The sequence below is a fragment of the Diceros bicornis genome, chromosome 6 (genome assembly GCF_020826845.1).
Source record: "Diceros bicornis minor isolate mBicDic1 chromosome 6, mDicBic1.mat.cur, whole genome shotgun sequence".
Taxonomy (NCBI): Eukaryota; Metazoa; Chordata; class Mammalia; order Perissodactyla; family Rhinocerotidae; genus Diceros; species Diceros bicornis.
Genome location: NC_080745.1, coordinates 67,726,409 through 67,742,989, shown reverse-complemented (window position 1 = coordinate 67,742,989; position 16,581 = coordinate 67,726,409). Strand labels below are relative to the sequence as shown.

General features: G+C 47.0%; 1 protein-coding gene across 1 annotated transcript; it reads left to right on the top strand.

Moving 5' to 3' along the window:
* Positions 1-6,187: 6,187 nt before the first annotated feature.
* Positions 6,188-12,224, top strand: LOC131407400 (steroid 17-alpha-hydroxylase/17,20 lyase). Its single transcript, XM_058543898.1, has 8 exons — positions 6,188-6,679; positions 8,135-8,273; positions 8,482-8,711; positions 9,398-9,484; positions 9,876-10,091; positions 10,413-10,582; positions 11,162-11,265; positions 11,778-12,224. Exons 1-8 carry the CDS (start codon positions 6,383-6,385, stop codon positions 12,059-12,061), a joined length of 1,527 nt encoding a protein of 508 aa, XP_058399881.1. The 5' UTR covers positions 6,188-6,382; the 3' UTR covers positions 12,062-12,224.
* The last annotated feature ends 4,357 nt before the right edge of the window (positions 12,225-16,581 follow it).

The following is a 16,581-nucleotide window of genomic DNA, read 5'->3' as shown; positions in this document are numbered from 1 at the left end:
AGTTACAAAAGAGTATACACTGAAAAGTCTTCCTCCCACCACCCCCTAGCTTCCTCATTTTTCTTCCCATAGACAACCAAATACATGAGCTTCTTGTGTATCCTTCCAGAGATATTTTATGCATATACAAGCAAAAAGGTACATTTAGTATTCTCCCTTCTTTTTACACAAATGGGAGCATTCAATACACACCATTCTTACTTTTGCTTTTTTTAAATCTAACAATATATTTTAGAAATCTTTCCATAACAAGCACACAAAGCGTTTCCTCCTTTTTCTGACTGCGTTGTAGTCCAGTCTCCTGTTGATGGGGGACGTGTTACTGGCAATTATAAACATTGCTGAAATGATTTGTTTTGTACATCAAACTGTGAGACATCTGCAGGATAAATTGTTAGAATTGGAATAATTGGTTCAAGATATTTATACAAAAAATTTCAGTCTATATTATGAGAAGCAGAATAGTATTGCAGTTAAGAACTGAGAGCTTTAGACTGCTTAAATCCCTACTTCATCATTGACTAGTTGTATGGCCTTGGACAAGTCCTTGTGTCTGTTTCCTCATTTGTAAAATGGAGATGGTGATAATAATAGCACCTACCTTATAGAGTTTTTATAAGGATTACATGAGATAGTACATGTAATACATGACAAACGCTCAATAAAGTCACTATTATTTTGCCAAATTGTTAGAGGAGTTGATTAGAAACAGGAGTAGCAATTCTTTATCTTTAAGATTGAAGGAAAGGATGTTAGAAAGTGGAAATTAAGGGAAATTGAATTTAATGGCCTCAGTTTCCTTAAGTAAGAGGTAAGAATATCTGCTGAGCATGAAAGGAATGGGGTTGAGAATGGGGCTTGAAGTTTGGAGGAGTAATTGAAGCGGAAGCAAGGATGAAGGGAAGTAGGGATTTGATGAAAGAAGGAACTGTGAGGTTGGGATGTTGGCGGATCATCCCCCATGGACTATAAAGCCATGCAGGATGATGGAAGGATGGAAAGGAAAGATGTGAGCCTGGTGCCCAAATCTTAAAATGAATCTTAAATGAAAATGAGCAACAGGAGGACAGTAAGTAATTGTAATAACAGAGGTTTGAAACTGCAAAGGAGCAAGAATTCATACACGAAGGTGAAGGAGTGGTGGTCTGGAGGCTGTGGGGAGTGAAGAGAATATCAATTCCATTGCCTAACCTGAGCATTAGGTGTCTTCATTCAAAACGACAGCGGAGAAAGGGCTGTCCTCAGAGAAGAGTCCAGTTTAGATAAGGCAGGAGATAGAGAGAATATTCTACAGCTAGATAAGGAAAAGAAGGAAGTATGCTTATTCTAGAAAGAGAGAATACCAGAGGGCTCAGAGAAAAGGTTTTGGAGAGAAGGAGAAAAGCAATTGGAGGATGGGTGGAGTAGAAGCATCATTAAGCAAGATGGGGATGGGAATAGCTGAGGACACAGGGAACCTTGAGCCAATGGTGAAGTCACTGTTTTGAGAAGCTGATGAAAGCTATGATCTTCTCTCCAGAAAAATATATATTTATAAATACACACATAATTTGCATACAATCTCAGGAAGATCACAAACTCTATAGACACCCAACTTTTTAAAGTAAACTTTTTATTGAAGTATAACATACATACAAATAATTGGTGTCCAGCTCAAAGTGAACATACCTGTGTAACCAGCAACTAGATCAAGAAGCAGAACATTACCTGCTCCCCAGAAGCTCCCCATTGAGACCAATTTCAGCCACTAACCAACCCCAAGGTAACCACTAACCTGACTTCTGTAACTATAGATTAGTTTTATCTGTTTTTGACTTAAAACCATACATTATGCATTCTTATGAGTCTAGTTTCCTCATGCAATGTTATGTTCGTGAGGTTCATCCACGCTGGTGCATGTAGTTGCAGTTCATTCATTCTCATCTCTGTATAGTATTCTCACCTCTGTAAAGTATGATGTATGACAATTTATCCATTCTACAAATCAAAAACTATTTGGTTTTTTCCTAGTTTGGATGATTACAAATAGTGCTGCTATGAATGCTCTTGAACATGACTTTTGGTGAACATATGTACACATTCTGTTGGTTATATACCTAAGAATAGAGTTCCCGAGTCATAGGTTCAGCTCTAGTAAATAATGGGGCTTATGGTTTAGACAAGAAATGAGGAAAACAGGGATGCAAGGGAAGTGAAATTCATACAAGCTTTCTGTCTGAATTCTAGTATAAAGTTACACAGGATATTTTGCATTAATCATTTATCAACATTGAGACCAAATTAAAATCACAACAATCAAAGACTTGAATAAAACCAAAGGGAAATTCTTTGAAAATATTAATAAAACTTCTGACAAGCCAAGTCAAGAAAAAAATAGAAAACAAAATTTTAAGAAACATTAATTGCCATAATTGACTCAAGAAGACTGAGAAGAGTTGAGGAGACCAATAACTATTGAAGAAACTGGAAAATTATGTTAGAGAATTCTCTCTCCAAAAAAGGCCCTAGGACCTGAAAACTTCTTTCAAGTCTCAAAGAATAGATAATTCCCATGCTATTTAATCTGCTTTAGGATATAGAAGAAGATTGAAAGTTTCTCCAATAACTTTATAAACCTAGAAAATCATAATACCAAAACCTGACAATGCATAAATAGGAAAATTACAGCCTAATTTTTCATATGGCTAGAGATATAAAAGAAAGAAAATCCTAAGTAAATTACAAAGAGAATCCAATTCTATGTTTATTTATTTATTTATTTATTTATTTTTTGTGAGGAAGATCAGCCCTGATCTAACATCCGTGCTAATCCTCCTGTTTTTGCTGAGGAAGACCGGCTCTGAGCTAACATCTATTGCCAATCCGCCTCCATTTTTTTTTCCCCAAAGCCCCAGTAGATAGTTGTATGTCATAGTTGCACATCCTTCTAGTTGCTGTATATGGGACTCGGCCTCAGCATGGCCAGAGAAGTGGTGAGTCGGTGCGCGCCCGGGATCCGAACCTGGGCCGCCAGTAGCGGAGTGCGCACACTTAACTGCTAAGCCACAGGGCCGGCCCCTCCAATTCTATATTAAAAGAAGACACTCTGGATAAGTTACTATTATTCTAGGAATGGTTGGATACCAAGAAATCTATTAATATAATACATCTCAGAAATGTCAGTATTTGTCACAAGTCTTTAAAATATGTATACATAGCCTTTGACCACAATTCCACTTTTAGGATTCTATCCTAAGAAAATATTAATGGTTATGCACAAAGGTTTCACTACAAGGCTATTTCTTAGTGTTGTTTATATCATCAACAAAGACAAAAACAGAAACAACCTAACTGTCCAATAATACAATATAGTATCAGTTAAATAAGCTACGCTATACATATGATATACATACAATGGAATAATACGGAGCGATTAAAAATAATGTTGTTGGGCTGGCCCGTGGCTTAGCGGTTAAGTGCGCGCGCTCCGCTGCTGGCGGCCCGAGTTCGGATCCCGGGCGCGCACCGACGCACCGCTTCTCCGGCCATGCTGAGGCCGCATCCCACATACAGCAACTAGAAGAATGTGCAGCTGTGACATACAACTACCTACTGGGGCTTTGGGGGGAAAATAAATAAATAAATCTTTAAAAAAATAATAATAATAATGTTGTAGAAATGTCTTTAATAACAGAAAAATATCAATGTCCAAAAAAAATGCAATATGGCCTCATTTAGGTTAAAAAATACATTTCAAATTTTTCATTTATCTTTAGCTATCCACATTTTCCAAATTTTCTGCAGTTATCATGTATAGTTTTTATAAGATAGTGATGAGGATGTGAAACAGTTTTTTTAAAAAAATTCTCATTTTTTTACAAAATATTATAAGCCAATATGACTCAATAAAATAATAATAATAAAATTCCCATTTCTTGTTTGTGGTATGAGGTGAAATATCAGAGAATCACCTTGGCATTCACTTTAGGAATAGAAAGTTCTCATACATATTTCTCTACCAGCTGGTTGACACCACTTAGGTCCCTGTCTAGATCATGGGACTCAGGCCTCCCTACTTCTCGCCCAGCTGTCAATTTTACACAAGATCTCCTCATCCAGTCTACCTTGGCACTGATACCAGATTCACCTCCTAAAACACCACTGTCTCCTTTTCACTCCCTTGCTGCAGAACTTTCCATAGCTCCTCCATCCTCCCTAGCCTTCCATTTCAGGGCTCAGAGCCTGATTCAATGCACCCATCAGATCTTATTTCTGAGGGATCCCCACAGCACCCCTCCTTTGCATCTGCAGTCAGGACCACCACCATCCCACACACATCATGCCCCTTCCAGCCTCCGCCTATTTGACTCTGCTGCTCTCCCTTCCAGCAGAGCCCTTCCTCACCCAGTCCCCACACCTCTGCCTCAAAGTCCTAACTCTCCTTCGAGGCCTAGCTCAAATCTCCTTTCTTTCAAGAAGGTTTCTCTGACTACCACAACCCAGACCTCTGACCACAAATGGCCTTAAAAGTCTGAACCACATTTGAACATTTGGATTAAAGGGCAACCAGACAGTCTGGCTTACAAGACCTTGCTGGCTCATCTTCATCATGAGCTCACCTACCTGCTGCCTTCCTGCCTAATTCCCACAGCCCTCACACCATTCTGTACTTCTCAAAGTACAGACACTGGCAGATCACCCCAGAGAGCAGCAGAAATTCCATCTCCCAACTTTGCGAGTCTCACTCCATGAATCCTGGTTGCCTGTCTGAGGACCTACCTCTTCTATGATAATTGACACCAAGAATGTCCACTCCCTTGGGGCTGTGACTTCATCTGGTAATATCAAATCATTGATAGATACTGATTGAGCCACTGAAGGTTTGCAACAGAAGATGAGGATTTTGTCTGTCAAGAATATCTACTAATAAGAGCTCTGGAAAACTAGGAAGCTCATTTTGATCTAATAATGATAAAAGGAAATATTGAATGAGCATTTATTTCATGCCAGGTATGCATTATCTCATTGAATCACAACAACCCTGAGAAGTATATTCTATTATTATTCTCATTCATAGAAGAGGAAACTGAAACTTAAAGAAGTAAACATAAAATTACCATATGATCCAGCAATTTCACTCCTAGGTATACACCCAAAAGAAGTGAAAACAGGAATTCAAACAGATACTTGTACACCCATGTTCATAGCAGCATTATTTATAATAGCCAAAAGGTAGAAACAACCTAAGTATCCATCAATGAATGAACACATAAACAATATGTGGTATATCCATATAATAGATGAACAGATTCATCTCTGGGGGTGATCTGCCAATGTGCATACTTTATTATTCAGTCATAAAAAGGAATGAAGTTCTGATATGTGAGTTCTGATATGTATCTCAAAGACATTATGCTAAGTGAAATAAGCCAGACACACAAAACCAAGTATTATATGATTCCACTTATATGAAATAGGCATATTCATAGGGAAAAAGTAGATTAGAAGTTACCAGGGGTTGGGAGAGGGGGAAATGGGGAGTTATTGCTTAGTGGGCAACAGTTTCTTTTTGGGGTGATGAAAAAGTTTTGGAAGTAGATAACAGCAATGGTTGTAAAATATTGTGAGTATATTTAATTCTACTGAATTGTATACTTAAAAATGGTTAAAATTATAACTTTTATGTTATGTATATTTTAACATAATAAAAACAATTTTTTAAGAAAAGTTAAGTAACTTGCCCAAGTCATATAGCTAGAAAGTGGCCAAGCTAGAATTTGAACCCAATCCTATCTGACTCTAGGGCCCATGCTCTCAAGCCTAGGGCTTCACGGCCTCTGGAAAGAGCAGCAAACCAGGAGTCAGGACATCTGAGTTCTTGCCGTCACTGTCTTGTGTGACCTTATACAAGCCTGACTTTTCAAGGCCTCACTTTCCTTAGCTGTTAAATGATAAGACTGGATAAAATATCTTTGACAGTCCCCGCTGGTTGTAATCCTCCTGACGATGTTGTCTGCCCACTGATTTTGATTTACAACATGGAAATTCCCAAGCCTTGATTCCTGACCCAGATACCGTTTGCTTCAGGTGCACCCTGGGGACATTGCCTGATGGGGAACACCAGGGAGGAGGAAGCTGTCCTCCCCTTACCTAGGCCCTCCTCTAGACATTTGCCCTGGAGTTGAACCAGTCCTTGAAAAGGCCTCCACTTCTCATTCCTCTCTCCATCGTGGGAGAGGGCTCAGGCCTGGCTGTACTCCAGGATAAACGTCCACAAGGCAAGAGATAATACAAAGTCAAGGTGAAGATTAGGGCAGCCCTTATAAAGGCCTCCTCGTGCCTGAGTGTGGCTACAGTTCTTCCACTCCACAGCTGTCTGTCCTGCCTGCCAAGACCGGCCACCATGTGGGAGTTCTTGGCTTTCTTGCTGTTTGCCATAGCCTATTTCTTTTGGCCCAAGGTTAAGTGCCCTGGCGCCAAGTACCCCAAGAGCCTCCCGTGCCTGCCCTTGGTGGGCAGCCTGCCGTTCCTTCCCAGACACGGCCATCTGCACGTGAAATTCTTCAAGCTTCAGAAAAAATACGGCCCCATCTTTTCCTTACGTATGGGTGCCAAGACTACAGTGATTGTCGGCCACCACCAGCTAGCCAAGGAGGTGCTTATCAAGAAGGGCAAGGAGTTCTCCGGGCGGCCCCAAGTGGTAAGCAGTGCCTATCATCCCTCCTCTCTCACCACCCCCTGCAGTTGTTCAGTTCTTCAGCCAAGACCATGCCTGGAAGGACCCTTCCAGCTCCAACAACCTATAATTCTTCCAAAAACAGACTAGCAGGGCTATGGGTGGGCAGCGACTCCTCAGACCCTACCCAGCTTCTAACCAGGCAGGAAGAATTAAAAGAAGACCTAATTCTCTGAGCTGTTCAGGAGTGGAGTGGGGTGGGAGTCTGAGGGGTTCAGGGAGCCCTCACTCCAGTCATCTCACCCCTAAACTGGGTAATGATCTCTCTGAGCCCAGACTTCCATAATTAACTGAGATAGTGCATATAAAGGCCTTAGCTCAGAGCCCAGAGCAGTAAGTGCTCAATAAATAGCCTTTATGAAGTTACTCTTCAGGTGGGAAACGGGGGTAGTAATTGCTGCCCCCTGTGGGAAGGTGCAAGAGAGAAGTAAGCCGGCTCTTGGAGGGCTGGGATTGCTGTTGTCCTGGGGCTGTCCACAGCTGCTTCAGCTGATCCACAGTAGCATTTTAGGGATGCTGATGATCCACCCTACAGAGCTTTCTGTGGTGCTCCTGGGGGAGAAATAGGGGGCTAACCATCCAGAAACATTGCCAACGCCCCATCCCAGCGCCGTGCTGCTGAGTTCTCCCCTGAACACCTCAGGAAGTTCCCCCAGCCACTCATCTTGGATCAAGCCAAGGGTTGATTCATTTTTTCTTGAACCAGTCAGCCAGGTCTCCTGGCCAACTATCTTACTTCCAACTCTACTGAGCTCTTCTCTCCAGGGCAAAGAGGAAGGAGAAGGCTAGTCAGATGCGGGTCAGGGGATAGAAGAGGTGAGGCTGTGAACCTTCATGCTTTTTGGGAAGAGGCAGCTTGGCCCAAGTCCAGACTGGGTGGGCAAGACATTCACACTCTCCAGATGTGGCCTTGTGGTGGGCACACAGCCTGGCAAGGGAAGGGTCAACACGAAGGAGATGAGCTGCTATGCCTTCTGCACTCCCCAGAGGGGCCAGGGAAAGGCAGAGGGCTGGGCGGTCCTCAGTCTCCATAAGCCCACCTGCTCCTTCCCCCAGGACAGGCACAATTCAGAGCGCATTCGTAGCCACAGCTGCCTTCACCTGGACAGAAACTGACGAGGAAAGAGAGGCCCAGAGATCACCCTATCATTGAACTGAACCCCAGGACCCCTGCATTCTAATTCAGGGTTCTTTCTTTCTCCTCACTCTGTCTCTCCCATGGAATTGGGAGTAGAGGGGCCTTAGGCCCTGCCCTACCAAGGCCTTAAAGTCACACGGAGTGGAGCAGAGATGCCCCCGGGGGAGTCAGCATGGCAGGTACCTGCCTTCTCCCTCGGGAAGGGGAACCGGTTGTAGGAGGCCCAGGGCAAGTGTGAGTGGGTGGTGTCTAATTTCTACAGCCTTTCCTCCTCTCCAAAGGAAACTCTAAACATCTTGTCAGACAACCAAAAGGGTATCGCCTTCGCCGACCACGGTGCCCCCTGGCAGCTGCATCGGAAGCTGGTGCTGGCCACCTTTGCCCTGTTCAAGGACGGCAACCAGAAGCTGGAGAAGATTAGTGAGTGCCTGGCTGGCCCCTGGGGCTGCTGGAGAGAGACAAGGGCTGCGGAGGGGAAAGGGTGATGGGTGGCTCAACCTAGTGTTTTCTTGGCTATTGCTGCCATCTAGTGGCCATCTGCTAACTGTCCCTGGCTACTAGGGAACTGGTAGAGAGGGGGTGAGGGTGTTGCTTAACTCTCCACCTTCATGCCCCTGTCTCCCCTCAGTATGTAAGGAAGTCAGTTTATTGTGTGACTTCCTGGCCACCCAGAATGGACAGAGCATAGACTTGACCTTGCCTCTCTCCCTGGCGGTGACCAACGTCATCTGCTTGTTCTGCTTCAACTCCTCCTACAAGAATGGGGATCCCGAGCTGAAGACCATGCAGAACTACAATGAAGGCATCCTGCACAGTCTGAAACAGGACTGTATGGTAGACATATTCCCTGTGTTGAAGGTGAGGAGAAGGCCAGGCCCCACCTTCAGATCCCAGCAGGCCCTGACAGTGTCCCCAATTCTTCTTTCTTCTTACCGCCCAGCTCCAGACCCACCTTTTTCCTGACCACCTCTGCCACGGTGACCTCTGCCTCTTCTGACTCTTAAAACCTTGCAGCTTCTCTACATAAATAGGTTTATCTTTTTAATCATGCATTTTAATACTCATGGTAAAGGCTCTCATTTCTTTACATATTCACAATTGCCATGTCCTAGTATTAAGCACCTCACATGCATTAATCATGGCATTCCCCTTGGAGGTAGGTTTTATTACCCCCATACAGATGAGAATACAGGCTTTGAGAAGTTAAGCAACTTGCCCAAGGCTTCAGACTCAAGTCTATCTTACTCCTAAGGGCTGGGCACATGGCATAGTCCATTAAGTAGACCCTCAATCAGTGCTTGATGTTTGATTGAATGGGGAAGGGGAGGTGGAGACACTCCCTTCTCCCTTCTTTGGAATTGTCCTAGTTGTCATTGATGGTCCCATTCTGTGCCCCCATCCTGCCTTCCATTTTGGCTGAAGGTTGGGTTTGGAGTGGGAACTCTCCAGAGACAGAAAGCTAGTATCTGCCTCCAGGAGCAATTCTGGTAATTGGAGAACAAAATGGAAAAGGAATGGATTTGACATTTCCTTCTACTTTCCAGATTTTCCCCAACAAAACCCTGGAAAAGATGAGGCATTGCGTTAAAATACGAAATGAAATGCTGAGTCAAATCCTTGAAAAACATAAGGTAGGTGATGGAGCAGAAGAGATTACAAGTTAGGTTGAAAGTGTCGTGAGAGCAAGGCTAGGGCCCATTTTGGACACTGTAGGATCTCCAGCACCTAGCAGAGAGCCTGGCACACAGTAGGTGCTCAATAAAAACTGACTTAACATGAATGGAAGTGGGAAAGTGAGGAATTGAAGAAGATCCTAGAAGGGACCCACCTGTCCCCTAAATTTAAAGAGAGCCCAGTGCTGCCTCCTACCTCCACAAGCTCATAGGTCCTGCCTAGCCCCACTCCACTTCCTCACTTCCAAGTGGAAGAAGACTTTGTATCTCCAGTCTGGGAGGGAAGGATGGCAGGGTGCTGCAGACGGGGCTCCTTCCTTATCACAGTCTTCCAACCTTACCCAACCAGGAGAACTTCAACAGTGACTCTATCACTACCATGCTGGACGTACTGATCCAAGCCAAGAAGAACTCAGACAATAACAATGCTGGCCCAGACCAGGATTCAAACCTGCTTTCGGATAAACACATTCTCACCACCGTAGGGGACGTCTTTGGGGCTGGTGTGGAGACCACCACCTCTGTGCTGAAGTGGATTGTGGCCTTCCTGCTGCACCATCCTCAGGTGGGCTTCTTCCTCCTCCAGTCTTCCCAAACACCCTCAACCCCAGCCAGCCCCGCCTCTGGCCCCAGCAACAGGGACAGGTAATATCTTCAGGCTTTCTATGCAGGAAGACTGGGCTGCCTTGCCCCTTACCCAAGCAGTGATTGGCTCTGGCCCTAGGGTGGAGCTGCCCCATCTTCTGGAAGCAGGGCCTGGGCTGCAGAGCCTTCAGGGAGAAGGGTCTTGGCCAGCTCTTTTGGGTATGACAATGGGATTCTTCCAAGCCCATGCTTCTCCCCAGCTTAAGCATGCTGGTCACATCCACCCTGCTCTGGCCCTCAGCTGAAGAAGAAGATCCAGGAGGAGATTGACCAGAATTTGGGTTTCAGCCGCACACCAACTATCAGTGACCGGAACCGCCTCCTTCTGCTGGAGGCCACCATCCGAGAGGTGCTTCGCATCCGGCCTGTGGCCCCTATGCTCATCACCCATAAGGCTATCGTTGACTCCAGGTGTGCCTTCCCTCCCCATAACATCCATGATGCATTCAACACTGCTTGCCAGCCCACCTGGTGCCTCCTCCACCACCCTGCCTTCCCAGCTTGCTAGTCAACCTATAGTCAACCATTGACTACCAATCATCCTACCCATAACCCTACTGATCAATGTATCCACCACCCACTGACAGCCATTGACTAATCCACAGATCTACCTGACCTCCCTCAGAAGCTGCCTGCTGCTTGGAAACACGTGGTCTGGGCTGAAAAACCAGGTGCTCTCTGCTCCTCCTCAGTCCAATAGCCACAACATACACACATATGCACCAGCTCAAAACGCATACCCATGAGCCCTGACAGACACAGACGTCCACACACACGAGTGTTGATACATAAGTGCTTGTCATGAAGAGAGGGCCGCAGGAGGGCTGGGTTCATATTCCATCTGGCAGAAGCTGAGAAAAAGATGAGGGAGTGGGTATGAGGGAATAAAAAGCTCTTTTTCCCCAGGGTGGGGAACTGTGGAGCTTGGGGCTGAGCAGGTAGGGTAGGACACTATTCCAGACCCCCTTTATCTCTCCCTCTCTGGGGCAGCATCGGCGAGTTTGCTGTTGACAAGGGCACAAATGTCATCATCAATTTGTGGGCACTGCATCACAACGAGAAGGAGTGGCACCAGCCTGACCAGTTCATGCCCGGTGAGTCCCTGTTCTGTCCTGCTCCCAAGCCGCCCAGCTAGCCTGGGCTCTGCGCTCCAGGACTCCAGCACCACTTCCCCTCTGCCACATTTGCTACTAGAAAACTCCTGGACCTGCTGACACCCCCAACCTACCCTAGACTCACCCAAACTCTTCACAGCTGGGTTTCTCACTTTCTCCTCCCACCAACTGCAAATCTCCTCCTCCAAGAAGCCCTCTAGGCATATGTCTCTCATTCAGTTGGTCCCCTCTCCCCACAGATGGTGGCATTTTCATCTGTTAATACCACCTCCTTGTCATCCTTCCTGAATATTCCATTTCCTCTGTGTGATCACGGGCTACCTGAGAGCAGGGCTGTATCTCTCCTCGGGCTGGGGTTCCCGCAAGTAAGGCTGTCCACCTCCTCAGACTGGGGCTCCCCAGGCAGGGCCGTGTCTCCCCCTATCAGGAAGGCAGCACTCCTCGACTTTCTCCTGCCCTGGCCACTGGCTGACGTCTCCCCATGTCCACAGAACGTTTCTTGGACCCAACAGGGAGCCAGCTCATCTCGCCGTCCTTAAGCTACTTGCCCTTTGGAGCGGGACCCCGCTCCTGCATAGGTGAGATCCTGGCCCGCCAGGAGCTCTTCCTCTTCACGGCCTGGTTGCTGCAGAGGTTCGACCTGGAGCTCCCGGATGATGGGCAGCTGCCCTCCCTGGAGGGCAACCCCACGGTGGTCTTTCTGATTGAATCTTTCAAGGTGAAGATCACCGTGCGCCAGGCCTGGAGGGAAGCCCAGGCTGAGAGTAGCACCTAGAGGTTGTACCTAGCCCCGCCCCAACTCCACCCTGTGTGGCCCACAGCACAGAATCAGAGGTGCTACTCCACCCTCCCCCACCACTCCTCCCTTCCCCCAGCCCACTCTGCCTTCTTTCCCAGCCTGCAGCCCTGGCAGTAACATAAACTAAATTGTTTTTCTTCAGAAGGCCCCTGAGCAGTTCACTCATTTATTCATTTGTTCTTTCATTATTTCAACATTTTATTGAGCATCTACTATGTGCTACTCACTGTGCCTGGACACTCGAGCTCCCTGGTCTCATGAAGCTTACATTCTAGTGAGGGCTGACAAACAAATAATGATTTTAGAGACTCTTACGTGCTTTGAAGTCAGTTCCTTTGGGTGATGGCAATGTGAGAAGAGAACAGCAGAGGTGTACACGGCAGTCAGGGAAGGTGTGAAGAGACCTGGGGAAAAGCGTCCCAGGCTGAGGGAGCGGCAGGCGAGAAGGGCTCAAGCGAGGAGAGGCCAGTGTGGCTGAAGCAGAGCGAATGAAGGGGAGAGTGGTCCCTGATGAGGTCAGAGCGGGAGACAGGGGCCAGGTCCCATGGGGCCTTTGTAAGTATCAGGATGGAGTTTAGGTTTTTATTCCAAGTATGAGAGGAAGTCACTGGAGGATTTTCAACACGTAAGTAGAAAGGTGTGCTTTATATTTTTAAAAGATCACCCTAGTTGCTGAGTGGAGACTGGTCTGTAGAGGGATGAGAGTGGAGGCAGGGAGAACAGTTAGGAGGCTGTTGGGCTGGTCTAGGAGAGCAAGATGATGGCGGCCTACATGCTGGCGACAGCAGTGGAGATGGCGAGAAGTATAGGACCGAGTTTATATTCTGAGAGGAGAGCAACAGATCTTGTTTGCTTTCATTCAAACAGGCATCACTACATGTACCTCAAAGGTCTGACTTTGGAAAAGTGTGTAATCCACAAACTCAATCTACCACTGCCCGTCCTTCTGGTCTTGGTCCCCAAAGACTGAGAGGTCTCCTTTTCCTCGCGCTGTCCGGGGTAAACACTGCCAGGAAAGAGCATCCACAGCGGCCTTCTGCTGAAGCCCCTGGGCCCTGCCCCTGCTCCCCACTCCAAAACCCCAGAAGTCTGTAAATGCCTCACTAGAAAACGGAGGCCAGACTTGTCCCGAGACACCCTGGGAGAAACTGATCCTTGTCCTCTAGCCTAGAGGGAGGCCCCGACCCCAGCTCCCTGGCACCAGCTAGACCAGGGTCAGATCATCAACAACCCAGTCCTTCCCCTCTGACTGGAGGAGGGCTCTGGAAAGGTCAGCAGGGCAAGGCTGAAGCCCTGCCTGGCCAAGTTTTCAGAAAGAAGAAATCAAGGGAGGCCCTGCAAGGAGGGAGGGACAAGGTTTTCCATTACAGCAGCACCTTCTTCCTTCAAAAAGCTTTGTTAATCCAGTGACAGTAGACCATTCCCTACTGTCCCCCCAAATCAGTCTTTCACTGGCCAGTGATCCCAGGGTCTTGCTAAGGAGCCCATAGGAGAGTTTGTGGGGCAGCTATGGCTGACCCCAGCCCCCATCACAAGCAGCCTGGAGAGATGGTGACAGGACAGTGAGCTGATGGGGAAGGGTTAAACTGGAGGTGGCCCCCTCCCTCTCCCAGGTTCCTCTACCCCCAGCAGCTAGCTGCTAGACTCGAGCCAAGCTACTCTCAGCTCAGAGTGGAGAGGAGCAGATTGGCTGGAGGAGAGTTAAGTATTCCAAATTTGCTCAGAATTTGAAAGGCATTTTGCAGGCTAGTGATGAACAGATAAACAACTAGCGGAAGGCCTGCATCTCCTGCAGAAGCAGTAGGTGAGTCTAACTGGGATGGAAACATCCATTCTCTAACTACTGAATCAGATCATTGAATGGCAGGGAAATGAGAGACTAACCCTTCATTTTGAAGATGAGGAAACTGAGGGTCAGTGGGGCGGTGGGGGGGTGGGGTGGGGGAGTGATGGTGACTTACCGTTAAGTCACACAGCTACTTAGCAGCAGGGCTGGGACTAGAACCCAAGGTTTCAATGATGCAGGATGAGGAGCCAGCCATGCTCTCCCACCTGTCTCCTCTGTCTGTGCGGAAGGGCTCTCAGGTGTCTGGCCAGGGAGAGTACAAAGCTGAGTGTCCTTTCAGGAAATGACCTCATGAACTCTGACTCCTGCCCAAACTGCCCTTCCTCTGCCTGGAAGGCCTCTTCCTACTGGCCTAAATCGTCCCACCCTGAGGCTCAGAGTGAACGCCCTCCTCCAGGACATATCTCACAGCTCCCAGTCCACCATGGTTGTCCCCTTTTAGCAGTCAGCTTGTTCCTTGGTACTGAATCCCATGTGCATCTGAGCATATACCCGGGCTTAAAATGGGTGTGGTATCCCCCAGGGACTCTGTCCACCTCTATATCTCTGGAGTTCAATACTGAGCCTTCTCACGTTCTTTATCCTGCACATCAGCACCTGACAAGTGGAAGGTTAGACACACAAGAAGGCTGAATCAAATGCTCTAAATCACTTGGCTAATCAGTCCAGCGATAAATAGACTCTATCTCCTTATGCAGAAGGAAGCCCAGATCTTTGGCGAAGCTGGAAGGTCTTTGCCAAGACCCCACAGTCACCTTTCAAGCCTCATACTGCCCTTATCTAGTGGTGTGATGGCAAATAAACGTTGAACAACCAGTTCTCTGATGGGGGGTAACAGCCCTGATTTGTACTGTTTGCCAATTACTGTGATGTAAAAACTCCCATCGTGACCAATTTCAAGCCACTAATGTGATGTCACTAAACACAGAGTTGGGAAGAGATGCACAGTAGCATTATATGTTATTTACCATATTATATAGTAAATACCATGATGTGGTATTCCTACCATATATAAATGTAAATAACCTCAAGGGCATAGATAATAGTAACATGTAGTCAAATAATTAGGAAATGGTCAGTTTTGAGTATTTATTACCTTTGTTTTTAACATAATTTATTCAATTGTAGGTTTATATAGTTTTTTTAACGGTTGCTTAATAAACAGCTCATAAAACTCCTGAAAATTTAATAATCAGCTCTTGTGTGCCGTAAGAGCTGGCCCTCCCAGGAAAAACAGGCTGCCCTTGCCCTTCAGAAGACTGGTTCCCCAGGGTCCCCATTCTGAGACGAGGGGACCCCTTTCCTGTTAACCGTGGTGTGGAGTGTGGGTGGGGGAGAGTGCGTGAATGCTCTGGTGGCCTCTACTGGCCACAACACCTGAAGCAAATGAGAAGGCCTCTCTCCAGTCACGCTCACAGGTATAAACACCCATCTCTGGAGGACAGGAAGCCAATCCCAGAGGTTGGAGAGTGGGGTGGGGAGAGGAATGGATGAGGAGGACCCAGGATCTGGTCCTCAGCCTGCTCAGTTTCCTAGCCCTGGATCTTAGGCCCATTGTTAGCTTCCTGAATCTCAGTTTCCTCATTTGTAAAGTGGAGTAACTTACATCCGTGCTGCCCATCATCTGAGGCTCTGGTGAGGATGAAAAGCAGAAAGGGCTGTGTGAATCGGAGGGTTCCACACCAGTGGGAGTCACAGAAGATAAGTGGTCAGGCTGTGGAGGCAAAGTCTCCCAGTGTTGTCATGTACAGACCTAGTGACCATGGGCAACTTACTTGGCCTTCTTAAACCTCAGTTTTCTCATCTATAATATGGGCTGCTGAGGTGTGCATAGAAACAGTACCACCAACCTCAGAGTATTACCGAGGATCAAACATGGACCTCCATAACGTGTTCAGTGCCTCAATAAATACTGGCTTTATTATCATCGCCTGTATCCAGATCCACAAAATAAGTCCTTCTCTAAGGGTTTTACATGCACTTCCCAAAGGCCACCAGCTTGGTCAGGAGGAGGAGCAGGGATGTCCAGATGGCTCCATCCGACAGGCCCTCCAGGAACCCACCCTTGCAGCTCCAGATGGCCCCGCCTGCTTCCCTCCGCAGCCAGGGCAGGCTGGCAGCTGGGAGATGGGTAGAGAGCCCAGAGAGAAACTTTTCATGGCTCCAGCACAGAGGGTGTTTCTAACATTTTCCAGTGGCATTAGGTTTCTTGAGACTTCTCGGTGAGAAGATGTGCAATGGAAGGTTACACTGGTGAGGAGCAGGCTTATACAGGGTGAGCAGAAACTTCGGATCAAACACAAATCCTCTTCTCCCCCTCACAAGCCACCCAAAAGCTCTCTTTTGATCTCCTCAGAGGAAGAGCAAAATACTCTTGCAAGGAAAAGATACAAAGCAGACCCAAAGAGCTTAACTCCTGAGAATTTTACAGTGTTTCCAAGGGGGTTACATCCTCCCTGTGGAAGTTAACACTGATCTGCAGCACAGACCACATATGCCAGGCGTGAGGCCATTTTGGCACTGAGGGGCTCTGGCAGGTGGAGCCTGGCTGGGTGTGGGGACCTCTGGGGGCTTATGAGGAGGCAGGGGCAAGAGGAAGAGGAGATAAAGTAGCTCCTGAGGAAAGGCATCTGGTTCACCTTTCACCATG